Genomic DNA, 15,902 nt, shown 5'->3' with positions numbered 1-15,902 from the left:
GAACCAAGGGAGGGCACTCTGATTTGCCAGCAGGGGAATTCTGAGTATTTTAAAAAATTATTGCAACAAGATGGTTTGAGGATGAAATATTTCACTTCTGTTCATCCCCAACATCAGTCCTTTCTGACCTGAAAACATAATGGTTTTATCATGTTACAGATGCAGAGTTTTCTGGGAAGGGCTCCCTCTGCATTTTGGCTGACAAGAAGCCAGACCCAGCTCTGCTGCCCTTTAACAGCACTGCCTGGTGCCATTCTTGGTGACAGTGCTTTGCTGCGAGGGGACACAGGAAAACAAAGGACTGCACACTGCCCCTGCAGCAAAGCGAGAAGTTTGGGATTGTAACACCGGTGACACATGCTCAAAAGAAACCTCAGATCTGTCGCATCAAACTCCACATCATCTTTCAGAGCCCAGCACAGCCCTGTTAGCCATCCAGGTTCACATCCTGTCTGAAAAGGAGACTGAAGTGCATAAATGCATCACCTACAGACGCAGTGCTGTAGCTCATCTTCCCAACTCTACCGAAACAATGAGCTCTGTTCCCAAACAGGCCCTTTTTGACCCAGAGGGGGACAAGGCGGGTAAGGCGACCTGAGCACGACTGAACACATCATCTTACCTTCATGCAGCAATACAAGTCAGCATATTAAATACTTGAGAACAAGATCTTTTCCCTCCTGGTCCATTACCTGCAGGCTCTCTGAAGCCCCACAAGGTCCTCGGGGATGACAAGTCAGCACACCTTTTCCCTGCGTGCACTGCTGCATTCAGCCATCGCTGAATTGGCCGTGTTCCCCGACTGAGCTGGAAATTATCAGGCTTCTGCTTATTGTAGTATTCCAAAATTAGCTTGCAGAAATGAGATCATACCGTTAAAAACCAAGCACTTCAGAAGTAGACAGCTTGTACATTAAGGTGAATTAGAACTTCAAAACAAGTTACCAGCCTGGACACAAACGGTTCTAAGACCACAGCTACACATAACTCAGGACCACGTATGTCAGTTCTTTACCAACTCGGTATTTCTTGTTGTCACGTGGATGGCTGAAGAACATTCCTCATTAGTCTTTACTGGCACTTTCCACTCAAAATCAAGCAGCAGAAAAAAAAGAAAATAAGCTTTAGTCTAGGAAGGGAAGCCCGCAAGATATCCGTGTGGCCATTACATCAGGAGGGGAATAAAAGCTCTCCTTTAGAGAAGGGAATTGGGGTGAGGGTGGTTACCAACTGGCAGAAGGAAGGCTCCACGAGCACAGGTTTGCACTAACAGAAAGCCAGCCATGGCTTCACCTCTCCTGCATTAATAAGTGGGCATGCACACGTTCTTGTAAGCAGAGAGAGGGACAAAAACTAAAGCTTTCTTGTCAGTGCTGTCCAATCTCAACTGACTGCTGTTTATTTGAACTCTAAAATTATCAAGTAGGAAAAAACCCACCAGTGTTCCTCACCAGGGAAGAAATAAGGCAGCAGTTGTTCCAGATGCTGTGCATTTCCTCATTTCGTGATGAAAGCTGATGAGAGTTGATTCTGGGGTCAGTTTTAGCACCAGGAATTATCTCAAAACTCAGCTTCGACAAAAGCAAGCAGAAAATTTGCTCTCAGATATAATACAACCAGGTTTTATTTAAGTTCTCTCTTTCCCTCCCCTCCCACACTGGCAAAAGTTCAGAGGGAGTTTAAAGTTTTGTAAACATTTTAACTACCCCTCTTCCCCCTTTTATGAATTTACAAAGCAAAGGAGACAGGGAGACCAGATTTGCGACAGTTCCAAGTCTCTCCATGCTATTGGATCCAAAAACTATATACAAGTCTGCAGCAGTCTCTGTATAGTTACTGTACACGTTTGGGGGCTGGGGGAAGAGAGAGGAGGAGGAGGAGAAGGTGACCCCAAAAAATGAATAAATCAAACAAAATAAAATTCAAAGCCAAACTGCTCTTGAGCAACTCAAACTGTTTTCTTTAGGCAGTGATGACAGAGACCTTCATACACCTCCACCGAACCTGCAGCGTAGCTCCCTTTGCAGGCTGTACCCCTCTGGGAATGGGAGATGGGACCAGGGGGCTGAAACTAAGTGCATTTGGCAGTTTTAGGTTTGTTGTGTGGTGTGTGCACGTGGGTGGGTGGAGAAAGGAAGGCGGTGGCAATCTTCTGGTGAGAGAGAAGGTTGCGATTCCATACTTAAACATTATGGATCCGAGTGAAGGCGCGTGATGCAGTTTTACATGTAGAAGGTGAGCAGGGCTGTCACTGCACTTAGCTTCGCCCTCCACAGTCTCTTTCCATTACAAAAGGCATCTCTGCTTGTTAACCAAAGCGCTGTTGGAAATGACAACTAGCTAAGACTGTGGGAGTACAGATGTGAAAGCCAGTGTTCACTCACACCAAAGACTAGAGATCCACATGGTAAAGATCCTACCGTCTCTTAAACGAGACAAATTTGCAGGAGAAGAGCTCAAAATAGACTGGTCCTAACCCTCAGAAGGTACCATTTAAGGGATAGATTCAACCCGAAAGAAGAGATATCACCCCTCTTCCTCCCCACGAGAGCACAAGTCCCCACTTGTCCAAAGAAGGCTGGATATGCTGACAGGAAACTCCAACAGCTTCAACATCACCACCTAACGAAGACACTCGAGCGTTCCCTCCAAAAATAATGTGCTGAGAAGGGCTGGCAGGGGGGTGTGCAACTTCAAACCAACCCAAGCTAAACTGTGCCCGCCACCGCCCTTCTCCTGCTGTTGCCAGTTCTAAGGTTAGCTTATGAATGCAACTCCTGGCTGGGAGAGCACCTCTTGCCCTGAAGGAGCGCAGAAGTCAGTATCTGTGTGGCATTTTGTTTTTGACCAACATCTGTTAACCACAAACTCTCTCTTCACGACTGCAAGTGTTGGATGTGGTAAGAGTAACCAGGAGAGAGAAGCAACGGTTTTTGCAGAATCCCGATTGATTTTTTTCCAGGTATGTCAGTAGAAGAAATCACAGCACAGTGAAAGCTTGCTGCCCAAATGAGCTTTGTTGTGAACAAATCCAATCTCCCACCCTCCCAGGACTCTGAACAAAGTTCACTTGACTCCCAAGCAGATTCTCAAGACAGCAGGAACAACGCCTGTGCAGTCCTGGGCAGAAAGGGTTTGTTGGAGCCAGAAGCAGCAGCCTGAGATGACCGATTCTGTGATTCACTGCGAGGCGAAGAAGAATGCATGGTGGAGAATACTGTGTCCAAAATGGAGAATCCAGGGTTAACAGATGCAGCAAAAGCCAGTTGATTTGCACATGCTCAGTAGTCTTCCAAAGTCTCTATTTCTCCCATGTTGAGCCGCTCTGATGAGGCATTCACTGAAAACCCTGTAAGCCAAAATGAAGTCGTGTTAGATCTGGCTGCGGTATGTTTTACATGATGCAATGCAGCTGTTGCATGCAGCAGCTGTTAAAGTGAATAGTAAAAACCAAGTAAAAACCCAAAGGAAAACTGCATATGGACAGATGCAGTTACCCAGATTGCTGTTTTTTTTTCTCTTTAGTAAGTCAAAGATAAAGTGTATACTTAGCTGAGTATCACAACCAGCAGAATCACAGCCCCAGCTTCCATTGAGGAGGTACCTGAAGAGCTAGTGCCAGATCTAAGCACTGTGGAGATGTGGCTTGGCAGCCCCTCAGAAGGCAGCACGTTTGGGTCAAGTGTACTTGAAAGTGCCCATCACAGCACTTACACAGGCAAGAGGTAGAAACATGGTCCGTGAACTCAGAATGGCAGTGCTGTTCATGCTCAGCACTTCAGGAGCAGTGAGCAATTCCACTCCTTCCTTTTGAAGCACAGGTGCATGCGGAAATTCCATGCACTTCCATGGCTGTGTTGATTTAATAGAGTCCCCTAGCTCAGACAGACGACATGAATGTGCACAGAAGTACACAGGGCCACAGAGAGGGCTCAAAATACATCTGAACTTCTACCCAAACTCTTAACAGCGCTGAGGACGTTTTGACTTACTTCTCGTTCTTGTCATCATTTTCTAAAGGAAGAATTCTAATGTTTCACATGATGCAACTTTGCCACTGAAATCCCATTGTTATTTTTGCACCAATCTCATATGAAGTGTAAGAAAAGACTAATCTGTTTTGTGTAAAGGTTGCTTAACACAAACCTAGCAATTTCATTGCCTTGAGTCTGCTACGTAACTTCCCCCATGCTACAAAACAAACTGCTTTTCACAGCCATCACCTTCACCTGCTCAGTATGTCTGAGTGAATTGTTTGGGCTCCCTCTCGTGGCAGTATGTCACCTACAAACTTTTGGAATCATTTTTATCCTATTTAAGAAGCTGCACATATTTAAGAAGCTGAACACTGAAGTTCTCTCAGCCATAATGCCATAATTGCACTTGGTGATTTCTTCCCAACATCACAAGAGCAGATGTTTTGCTTGTTGCTGTGTTTTTTGTTTTGTTTTTTTTTAATTGAACTGGTGACCCACTCTGAACTCATTGGATTAGCATCTGCTAGAGGCTTAAGCGAGGACTCCAAGGAGATCAATGTGCTTCAAAGCAGGAATTACCAATTAATAATTGAAAAGCATTGATTTAGTTGAGGACAAAGAAGAAAGAAAAAACAAAATGGTTCTGTCTGCTTTAGAAGTGTCTCTTGCATGTGGCAATTACTAAGCTGCTTTAGACAGGTATGAGCTGTGCAGCACCAGTGCATCAGTTACATGCCCAGTGCAGTGCCCTAGTCTCCATTTGATCACATGCAGCACAGATGTGGGCACAATATATCCCACCAGCACAGCTCAGCTAAGCTCTGCATGCCACACAACTCGTGATACCCTTCTTTCTTAAGGACACTTAACTGAAACCTTTCCAACAGTGGGGGCTTGATTTGATCATTTCTAGAGGTCGCTTTCCAAGCCCTACATTTCTGTAACTGTGTGAACAGTGCAGTGGAATGTGACAAGTGTCCTCACATAAAAAGATGGACAATAAAGAAAATAAGGCCACTAACTGATGCCAGCAACTTCACTGCCTTAAATTCAGAACCTGTGATCACATTCTATCTTTCTTTCCCCCCCTTCATACCTTGACCATCTTTTCTGACTAAGATGGTTAGCTTGTGTAGAAAGGTAGGAAAGAAAAAAGGCAACCAAGCCTCAAGAAGCTAACTGATCATCACCAAGAAACAAGACATGCTCTTCTTTTAAAAGAATCTTTTGTGTAAGTGTGAAAAATACTTAGCATGAATTGAATAGTATAGGCATAGGTCAGCTCCAAAGAGGAAAGGGAGCTTAGCTGACATCTCTAAACTGTTCAGATCTGGAATATATTTGTTCTACTGCACCCTTAGAAATCCAGGGTATCTGAAGGAACAGCCACACGTCCACAACAGGCAGCTTCTTCTCTCAGAAAATAACCACTTGCAGTACATGAAGACCTGGTCTTTAGAGTCTCCAAAGTTATTTTTCATCTCTCATAAATCAAGTGTTAATGACTATACTAATGTTTAAAACAACACAGAAATACAATTTGATCAAATCTATCCCCCCCTCCCCTTTTTTTAAAGGCAACTTTTAAGTTCACGCTGAATTTATTCCCAGTACATACCACGTTGCTGACAGAGGACAGTGGAAGTCTGTCTTGATCCTTACATCAAGGACTACAAACAAGTCCTTTACAAGATTCCTGTTCCTAATCTGCTGGCTGTATTTGGGCAAAGAAAGAATGCACAAGAGACTCCACTGATCAAGCGGTGCAATCACTGATTTACATCACTATCTTGTGCTCTGTGTATCATACTCCTTTAAGGCTACTCTGCCCCAGCAGCAGAGATATTCAGTAAGTTTCCCATGAAACTAATGCATTATTTAAAGAACTCCAATACTGAAACAAATCCTAAGGACTTCAATAGCTACCGTGCCTGTTAGAATTCAGTATTTCCATTTAGGTTAACAAGACTTCTACACTACTTAAGGCTTTTCCCAGAAAAAAAATGATTAGTTTTAAAGACAGACCTAACAAGCTGGGATCTGCTCGAACCATTTTCTGTTTCTTCTTTTTCTTCCCACTCTGTACAGCTTCAAAATTTGATTGCTGGCTGTTACTCTGGTTGGTCTGAAAGACTGAATGTAGTGAGCTGTGGTTCATCCCCCACACCGAATCCTACGAAACAAAGACAGCATTATAAAATGAAATGAAGTTTTCTTTACCTATTATACTTAAACCAAACTGCCTTCTACATCATGTGTGGTGGCTGAAGCCACCAATGCATCCATCCAATACACCCATCCCATCTTCTCAAAGTGTATCAGCATGTAAGGGACTATTCACACAACAGCTGACCTCAGCTGTTAATTATAAAGGATATCTGATTCTGCAGTACACACGTGAAATCTGCTTTATCCTCTGTCATTCACGTGACCTGTAAAGTCATGCTCACACTCATCAATCAGAAAAGTTTTATTCCTCAGACTGAAACTTAATATATATTCATAATACAGAAATTATGTACTCCTAAAGATGATGGCAAGCAAGATGTACCTGCTGCTGCTGCCGCTGCTGACTGGCTTTCTGTTTGGCACGGCGCTCAAGAAACTGCTTGGCAAACTCCTTGGCCTCAGGAGTATCTCCAAGATATGCTCTGATGTAATCATGGACCTCATAGGGAGACTCTACTTCCTTCAGGAAAGAAACAAACGTGGGAACTGCAAGAAGAAGGCAGACTATGAGAGAATGTGTGCAGATGTGTGAATAGTGAATATGTGCATGCAAAAACACAGCCCTTGGATTTTTGTTACAACTATTTGCCAATGTAGCCATGTCAAACAGCTCGCCCTTGCAAACTCCACACAATAAAGTTTCACAGTACAACTTTTCATTCATTCTACAAGGAAAGCAAGGATTAGAAAGCCAGCTAATGGTAATTGATGAGAAGGAGAAAGAACTGACAATCTGAAGGGTATGTGAGCCCACCAGCTTTAGACAGTGCCAGCTTAGAAGCTCATTCAAATTCAATGGCAGGCATAAACAGAAAATACTCTCCCTTTCCACACTGCTGTCATCAGTACATTCTCCTGGCTGAAAAATGCTGAGTGCACACTGCAGTGATTGACCAGACCTGCAAGTAACTGGAGTTTAACAGCTACCTCACCTGCAAGCCTCCTTTATTATGTTTTTTTTGTTTAAAATCTTTACATCAAATTGAACTATTGGTTTTGTTCTCTTCTAACATGGAGAAGGGCAAATCACTGGCCTGGGTGATGGGAGTTTATGGGAGTTGGACTAGATGGGCCTCTGAGGCCCCTTCCAACTCTAAGGATTCTGTGATTTTAAGCTAGCATTGCAACCCACAACACAAAACACCCCTGAAGGCATGGAAGCTCACTGTGGAAACATGACCCACAGCAACACTGCCTACTTTTGCCATAGTCCTTCATCCCAGAGAAGTTTCATGCTCTTGGCTTATTCAATTGTGACACATTTTTCACAGTCACGAATAATCTGAGCAATAGTTTCCATAGTTAAGCTGGGTCTGCAGCTCACTTACACGTTGCATCTCTTCCCTGATGGCCTGAGGTATCAAGGTCTCACCAAGAATTAGAAATAATTCAACCCTTCTGTTGCCAATCCAAATCTATTCGAGCCACTTCCATTTTGGCAGCTCAATCCACTTGTTGGTTATTTTGTTGCTCCATAACCTGTCCTCACATACCAGATACAACTAATTACTGCATCACAAGTGGAGCCCACATGTGATTTCTAGCATCGCTCCTCCAGCAGAAAGCTGTGGCACTGCAGCTGGGAGATGTAATCCTGGCACCTGGGGGCAGCACTGGTTCTCCAGTCAGCACCACAATTTTGTAGAATACAGAAACCAGAGAACAAGGATTTGCAAAGGTCGAGACTGAAAACACTAGAATGTCTGCAGTGCTTTGCTACAAGGAGGGATTGGCTTGATTTCAGAATGGCAGTTATTCTATGTGCCCTGCAGCAGAGTTAGTTCAAAGCCAGCCAATTTCACAAATTAAAAAATGCTTTGCACTGGGACGTACAATAATTTGGCCTTCACTAAACAGTGAACTGGATGCTCGTTCATCTGTCTGGTAATACATCCAACCACTGAAGTCCTCAGCAGAGCTCTGGGTGGCAGACTTTACAACTACATGTTTCCAAGTTCTCATTGATGTATGATATTAGTAGAGATGATGTAACAGTTCTTCAGACCACTATTTGAAGTTACCTTTTTGCTGACTGCATTAAAACATTATTTTGACTGAAGTCATCACCTCACTCAGAACATCAGCTCAAAGAAACCAGATATTGCTTTTCCACAGCGGAGTACCCGCATTCCTCCCCACCTCTTACCATCTAAGTTGTTGGCTGTGTTGAGTGCATGAAGCATCTGTTCACACCACTGCGTGAATCCATCCTGGGCTTTATTAACACCCTGGAACAATTTCAACAGCTTCTCCTCTTCTTCCACCTTCTTGTTTTGTCTACTTGTAATACCTACAGATTTACTGAGATAAAGAAAACACAACACACTGTATACTACCAGAGTCAGTAACAGTACATAGCACAGTGCTACAACACTCACTGGTTCACACAACGCAAACACCATTTAAGACCCAACTCATTTTTCAAATAGATTACAAAATAAACTGTGAGTGGTTACCTACTAACTACTTCTGTTAAAACGGATTCTGAGTGACAAAGAGAAAGGTAATGTACACGAAGATGCTGCAATTACTAAGTCATCATCTCAGGAGTGGTAGCCTTCTCAGCAAAAGCTCCTTCCCCAGTTCCTACCTGAGGCTGGCATTGCTTTTGTTTTTATTGGTCGAGTTACGAGGTCCCACTTCCTTCACTGCATCATCCCAGAAACCCATGTTTGAGTTTTTGGTATCAGCATTACTCCAGATGCTACTGACTAGGTCAGATGCCCACTGGTTGCTGGGATTAGTGTTTAGGGAGCCCCACACTGAATTCCCAATGCTGGTGTGCAGGTTAGAGTGCTGTTGAAACATAACAAAGAGATCCCAGTTATTAGCACCACACCTGGCCGAGCAGCAATGAACAGACAAGGAAAACTGTCACGTACTGTTGCCTTCCACAAGTGGATTAGATAAAGAGGGAACATACCGTAGTATTTCTGACTCTGTTTGGCTGCTGGTGCTGCTGTTGCTGCTGTTTCTGCATTTGCCTTGCCTCTTCCTGCTGTATCTCCAGCAGGGACTTGGTAGTGCCTGTTGGTTTGGTGACATTACCCCAGCCTGATAATTTTTGCTGCTGTTGCTGCTGCTGTTGCTGGAGAGCTTTCATTAGTTCACGCTGCTGACGCCTTTGCTGTTGCAAACAGTAACAAAGAAATGCTTGTGTGTGCTTTCAAGAGCTCGCTACTATTCTAAATCCTAGCTGAGAAAATAAGTTTTAAACGGAATTCAATTTGAACTGGAGAATTCTGAACTTGTAATGTTTTTGAGCAGTTGCAGTTCTTCTTAACAAAGATGCTCTAAGTAACTGGTGAAATACCAGTTGTTTATTAGCCCCAAACAGCATTATTCCATCTAATAATTCAGTGCAATCTGCTAAGCATTCAGGGTCCTGGAGGAATACCTCCTTCCAGCACTTTTCCTTTATTGCCTTCCCACGATTACTTCTAATAACAGTTAAGCAGTCACACGGAGTCCACTTCAGAAAAGTTACACTCCATTAGTGCCAGTGCTTACCTCTTCTCGAAGCTGCCGTTCTCGTTCTTCTTCTAGCTTTTGGATTTCTGCCAGTGACAGTGTGGTCTGGGATTGACAAGCTCCTGAATTTGATTGCTGACCCCATGTTGAAGATGAAGGGAGCTGGGTCAAAAGAAAACATTGCCAGAATTTGTGAAACCTTTTTACAGAACACTGCTGAAGTATAATTGTGAAAAAAACCAACAAGCTCACAGCACAGGGAAGAGAATGGTTGCTTTCAACAAAATGTTTTAAAGCATAAAATAATAAATAACATTCAAATACAAACTGTTTCTTCAAATTGCCTTCTTATGAACTGCAGAACCAAAGATACAGCGCATCAAGAATAAGGTAACATATCACTGTCTGAAAAATAGCAAAGACTTCTGAAACTGAAACCTCTAACCTTTACACTGGTCCCTCCATCGCATAGGAGCAGAACGAATGTCTGTACTGAGCAGCAAATCCCTCTTCAATGAGCTCCTTTTGGCTGAACATTTTTCACTTTGCAGCTCTACTTTCTCTTGCATCTCCCAACATTCACCAAATCAACTATTCACCCTCTGCTCTCTCCAGGAATTCTGGACCCTCTCTGCTCTGTTCAAGTCAGCCTAGACAACTCTGAATCCTGCTCTGGTTCCACACCACACACGAGGCTAAGGAAAAGTTAAACCACAGAAAAATGTTACCTTCATTTGGGCAAGCTGCTGCTGCTGCTGCTGCTGCTGCAGTCGTCGTAAAGCTTCCTGCTGTTGCTGCCTCTGTCTCATTATTTCTTTCTGGCGCTGGAGTTCCAGCTCCTTGCGCTTTCGCTCCTCTTCTTCGAGCCGTTGTCGGGCTGCCTCTTCTTCCATCCGTAGCCGACTTTCCTCAAGTCGCCGTTGAGCTTCCTCTTCCTCACGCGCCCACTTGGCAGCCTCCTCTTCCTTCCCAGGACATAAAGAAAAGTACAGTCTAAGCAGACGTAGCAAAACTGAATTATTTGCACTCCGTGGTACTACGATCCTGACAGAAGAGAGAGGCCTATTGGTCTCCAATCTGTGATGTTTATATTGTTCATTCACTTCTATATTTCTCAGGCAAGAAAGCCCAATACGTAAGCTATATCCTCTCAAAGTGCAAGTTTCCCCTTGGCTCCACCAAGAGACTTGGGAAAGAATGGCATATCTCTAGTTTAGACCAGAGAATTTCATACCATTTTCCTTTTAGAACTTATGCACCTCTCAGTCTGAGCTTCTTTTATCTGCTCATACTATTTAGTCAGACAGCACTATACGTTCAATGGAATGAAATGTGAAAAGAAAAAAGGGAAAAAAGGCTTTTTTAACATGAAAGAAAAAGAAGTTGACAAAGTGATGTTTACTGCTGAACAACAGACCTAAAACTGAGATGTCGTCTCTACTAACTAATGAAATGACTGCGTGGTGGGGCAGAAATGGGATGAACATCAAGAAGGGCCTTGAAAAAGGATTGTAAAGTAAGTATCAAATCTTAACTGGACCTAAAAGTTACCATGAAACTATCCATGTTTTAACGTTACTTTGACTTAGGGCCTGTGGCAGTGTCAATCAGCAGGCAGGAAGTGCAAGTTCCCCAATATGAGGAATCTCCTCTGCTGGTTTTCACCTGTTTACGAATTAATTCTTCTCGCTGCCGTCTTTCTTCCTCTTCTCTTCTCCTCTCTTCCAACCTCCTAAGTGCTTCCTCCTGTTGTTGTCTTTCCTCTTCCTCCCGCTGCCGTCTTAGTGCAATTTCCTGCTCTCGTTGTCGCCTCAAGGCTTCCTCCTGGAGATGGGAAGGAATGTCCATCTGTAACTGCCACGTCACTGACCAACCACATCACAACAGACTACAACACAGTCTGGCCAAATGAATGGTCTCAAGAAAACTTCCTTAGCTCGAAGCTAAGCACAGGCAAAACAAAGAGAACTCAAACTAACAAGTTCTGATGCTTCTCATCAATGAATGAATTGAATGAGTGAAGAAATAGGGAATCAAGCATTATCTTTGAGTATAAAAACAGTGGCATTGAAAATGCCAACAATAAAAGGAGGGTGCAACTCCTCTTTCCTATCAATACTAACTACACTTGAACAGATATTTTAATGTGGAAGCATCTCAACAATCTCTTTTTTGGGGGGTCAGCTGTAAGTGGAAACTTTTCCTACTCAGAGGAATTTCTGAGCATGGACTAAAATGCACAGAGCTCAAAGCTCAAACCAATGTCCAGACACCAGGAATAAAAAGGAGAAGCCCAGTGCAGTTAAGGACACTGCAACCTCTGCAAGTGCCAGATCTGTGAACTCAATGAAAGGGCCTATTCCTACACTATTTAAATGCCAGTGGCAATGAAAGATCTCCTGAAGGATTTGATTTTGAGCTATCCATAAGTTACTTAACTTCCATCAAACTACATTTTGCTTTCCCACTAACAAAATAATTTTAAAAACCTATCAAAGCTCCTTCCTAATGCTCCCAAGATTAACATGAACAGAATCTTTCTGCTTCTGCTACGAGGGCTGCTCCCAAAGCAATGGCTTCTATTTTATGATGCTGGCCCACAAGGTCAGAGGTAGACATGAGTGGGATAGCAGCAGAGGTTCAACCTTCCTGCCAGCATCCTGCTGCCTGTTGTTCCTGTGTGACAGATGGCAGCAGAGAGGCAGTCTGACCAATGATGCCTGACCAATGGTGCGTGCAGAGCTAAGGTGAGTCACTGAATTCCTCTGTGTGGGAAGAAAGTGGCACCCAGTGACATTCAGCAACTGCTGATGATGGTGTATAGGCACCAAACAGTGGATGTGAGCACAATGAGGTGGTGGGTGGAGCATTTCATCATTGGTGGCAGTGGTTGCAGACCACTACAAGCACAGCATGCAGGCTATGTTCATCACTGAAAATGCAGAGCTAATGGCGATGCCTCTGCTGACAAATAGTGTTTCGTAGTTGAGAATTTGCTCTATCAAATGGACTTATTGTGCTATTCCTATCTGCTGTGATTTCCATGAAAATAAGTAGGATGCATTACTCTGAGATACCTACATACTTGCTTTCAGAGGAACAGAGCACAACGGGCTTTCTGCTCACTGAACAGGTGAATGCCTATTCAATTTTCCCCCAATCATGTCTTCCTCTTGCATTAAATAAGCTTGCTTTTTGCTGCCTTTCTGATCTTTGAAATCCAGTAACAGTACTAAGGGCATCCTGCTTTTCATATCTTCTACATACATTTTGGATGAGAACTTTTTTCAAGCCTTCATAAACTTTTTTTTTTTTTTTCAGTCAATTAGTACTGTGCAAATATTCTGAGGTCTTTTGTATGTAATACACTACTCACAACTCTAAGGGAGACTAATCGTGCATCACAGATACAATTAATTTGAAGTCTGGTAAAACAGGAAGTTAATTCTGAAACTTAGAACCCTCTCAGTAAATCAGATAGCAAATCTTTATATGCATATAGCATATGGGAATTGCAATATCAACTGAATCAGGTTTCTTCCTGACACTGGCTAACTCCAGGTGTCTACAACAATCTGTCAGACAAAGCATTTTTCCCAACCAATTCTAGGTCACTGAAGAGCGACAAGATTAGAAGGAATGGCCTCAAGTCGTGACAGGGGAGGTTTGGGTTGGATATTAGGAAACATTTCTTCTCCAGAAGAGTGCCCAGGGACTGGAACAGGCTGCCCAGGGAGGTGGTGGAGTCACCATCCCTGCAGGTGTTCCAGAAATATTTTACATGTACTAAAGAACATGGTTTAGTGGGAAATGTTGGCAGTAGGGGGTGGCTGCACTGGATCATCTAGGTGGTTTTTTCCAACCCAGGCAATTCTACGATTCTAAGAACCACAGGCTGCAAGCCAAGAAATAACATATATTCATGGATATCACTTCAGCAGCCTAGCGGGAAGTGCTACAAAAGTTCACTGCCCTTTTTTTTTTTCCCTACTAGCTGGATACAAAATAGCCTGTGAATCATTTCTTGTCAACCATTAAAAGCTTCACATCTGACATTCAGAAAAGCTTCAAGCGCAACATGCAATGTCTAGACCATGTTTGTAACCTGGGCCTGTAACTACCTTAATTGGACACATGCAGTCAAGTAACAATAATCAAGTGTCCCAGTGCAAGTGCTGAGAAATTGCTGCTGGTTTCTTTAACTAAAAAGTCCACTGAGAAGGCTGGAGGTGTGCCAGTGTTCTGTGTGACTGCAGACCACGTGCCAGGAGCTCAAACTCTGGATGCTGAGCTGCTGGCCATGCTGGTGGGATATGCAGCACCAGTCATTGCCACAACATGCAGCACTTAGGAGAGGTGAGTAATCACCACATCCTCCTGCGTAACAGCAGGTCAGTGACAGCTCTGCCTTCCTTTTTGGAAATGAGATCAAAAGAAACATCAGTAAGTCGCAGGGATCTTTTCCTAAGGCATGGTGGAAGAGGCACTGGTGAATGTCAGGAATCAAAAAACGACTTCTCTCCCCTAGAGACCTAAAGATGAATAGTGCATCAAATGAAACAAAACCCACGAGATCATGAAAAGCTGGGAATATCGTGACTAATGATATATATTTTTTTAACATAGTCATTACAGCTACAAGGAAAGACTCTCCTAATACTTATTCCTGCATCTTTCTATTTGTTCAGTGCTTGTTTGAGCACGACAGAAATCATTTAAAGCTCTCCAACTTTCTGCTACTGAGTTGGATGAAACAGAAAGCAAACTCGTTCCTTTTGCTCTTAGTGCTCCCACATTCATGGCTTCTGACTCCAAGAGGATCCCCACATTCTCTAGTGAGAATTATTAACCACCTTTTCTCACAATTGTTTTCAAGGACACGTCTTGCTTTATGAACTACATCAGATCTTGTAAATTATCTGCAACATCTCTCAATATCCTTATAAGCAGCAATACTGAGTTCAGGAGGTTCTGGATTCTTAGATAAACTGTTCTTGAATTTTTGCAGTTGGTAACACCTGCAGTTCTGCTTTCCTACTTTAGCAGGGATTATAAATGTTTCAGTTTTGTGGTTTTTATCCTTGAGACAATGCTTTGAAGAAGAACATGAAAGATAATGCAGAGAAACTATTAAACCTTAAATTTTGTTCCTGAAAGCAATCAATCATTACCAAGTAGAAAATATGAAATCAGAAGCAAAAAAATACAGGAGCTACACAAGCTGAGAAATACTGTTTGTAATTTTACAGAGCAGGTAATTGATGAAATCTAAAGAACAAAACTGGATTCAACATTTGCTATGACATTTCAACCTACAGAATTGAATTTCTAGTGGTCATTTTTTATTTTTTTTTTTTTAGAATTCACCATCAACAGTATATTTACTAACCTTATATACTAGTCTTTTATGCAGTATTACATCAAAAGCCTTCCTGATGTCCAGGCAGATTAAGTCTACTGCTTCACCCCTCTCAGCTCTCACTGCCATCTCCTCAAAAGAAGTTAATCAAATTTGTTAAGCATCATCTCCTCTGTATAATCCATGCTAATAAATCAGTTCATCCCTGACTCTACAATGCCTTCCAGTACAGAAGTCAAATATTACACCAGGTTTTTCTTTTCTTTAAATAAAGAATAATATTTTCCTCTTTCCAGAGAAATGCTTCAACTTTGTTACCTCAATACATTCTTGCTCAGACGTCAGCATTACTGTGTTTGTTCCACTGATAATGAGCTGAGTAACATCTTGTTACTGCTTTTCAGACCCATTCTGCTTCCTCCTTGAAAATAATTACTTCCCACTGACATCTCAGAAAGGGAAAGTCAGATTGCTCACAGTACAAATCCAGAGCACCCAGAGGAACTCTGGAATTTAATGGACATTTCCAGAAAGTTATGCACAACAGCAGAACTTAGTCTGAAAAGAACACATCCACGTCTATGCAGAGCCACAGCAGATGAAACACATTGAAATACCAGGTGATCAACTGAAAACCAGTCATTACTGAAACCCATCTACAGTAACGTAACTCAGTTAAACTCTGGAGTATATTATGGCTTGAATTTCCAGTGAAGTCTGAAAGGCTGTTTTCCACTGCATACCATCATGACTTGCTGTATTCAAGGCATTAAAGTAAGGAACCATTTATTCGTGGACTTGGTTCTTAATGGTATCATGAAAGCTAACTAGGTATCACTGCACTGTATTAAATTACATTTCAGTGA

At 42.7% G+C, this 15,902-nt stretch overlaps 1 protein-coding gene across 10 annotated transcripts in view; it reads right to left on the bottom strand.

Annotated features, from left to right (window-relative positions):
* Positions 1-1,606: 1,606 nt before the first annotated feature.
* The window catches only part of GIGYF2 (GRB10 interacting GYF protein 2), a 73,885-nt gene continuing 59,589 nt past the window's right edge, over positions 1,607-15,902 (bottom strand). For 8 of the 10 annotated variants that reach the window (XM_042820345.1, XM_042820353.1, XM_042820347.1 and 5 more), the window contains 10 exons: positions 15,067-15,168; positions 11,343-11,501; positions 10,406-10,642; positions 9,717-9,839; positions 9,130-9,333; positions 8,797-9,002; positions 8,353-8,507; positions 6,529-6,692; positions 6,003-6,150; positions 1,607-3,349 (listed from right to left, as the gene is read on the bottom strand). In XM_042820345.1, coding sequence (XP_042676279.1) covers positions 3,282-3,349; positions 6,003-6,150; positions 6,529-6,692; positions 8,353-8,507; positions 8,797-9,002; positions 9,130-9,333; positions 9,717-9,839; positions 10,406-10,642; positions 11,343-11,501; positions 15,067-15,168 — 1,566 coding nt within the window. In that variant the 3' untranslated portion in view covers positions 1,607-3,281. The remainder of the gene's footprint in view (positions 3,350-6,002; positions 6,151-6,528; positions 6,693-8,352; positions 8,508-8,796; positions 9,003-9,129; positions 9,334-9,716; positions 9,840-10,405; positions 10,643-11,342; positions 11,502-15,066; positions 15,169-15,902) is intronic. The other 2 variants (XM_042820354.1, XM_042820355.1) reach the window with 1 other exon arrangement.

This window comes from Centrocercus urophasianus, unplaced genomic scaffold, assembly GCF_019232065.1.
Source record: "Centrocercus urophasianus isolate 14NV4802_14NV808 unplaced genomic scaffold, USGS_Curo_1.0 seq_19, whole genome shotgun sequence".
NCBI classification, from domain to species: domain Eukaryota; kingdom Metazoa; phylum Chordata; class Aves; order Galliformes; family Phasianidae; genus Centrocercus; species Centrocercus urophasianus.
The sequence above is the reverse complement of the archived record's forward strand: the minus strand, read 5'-3'. Positions and strand labels throughout refer to the sequence as shown.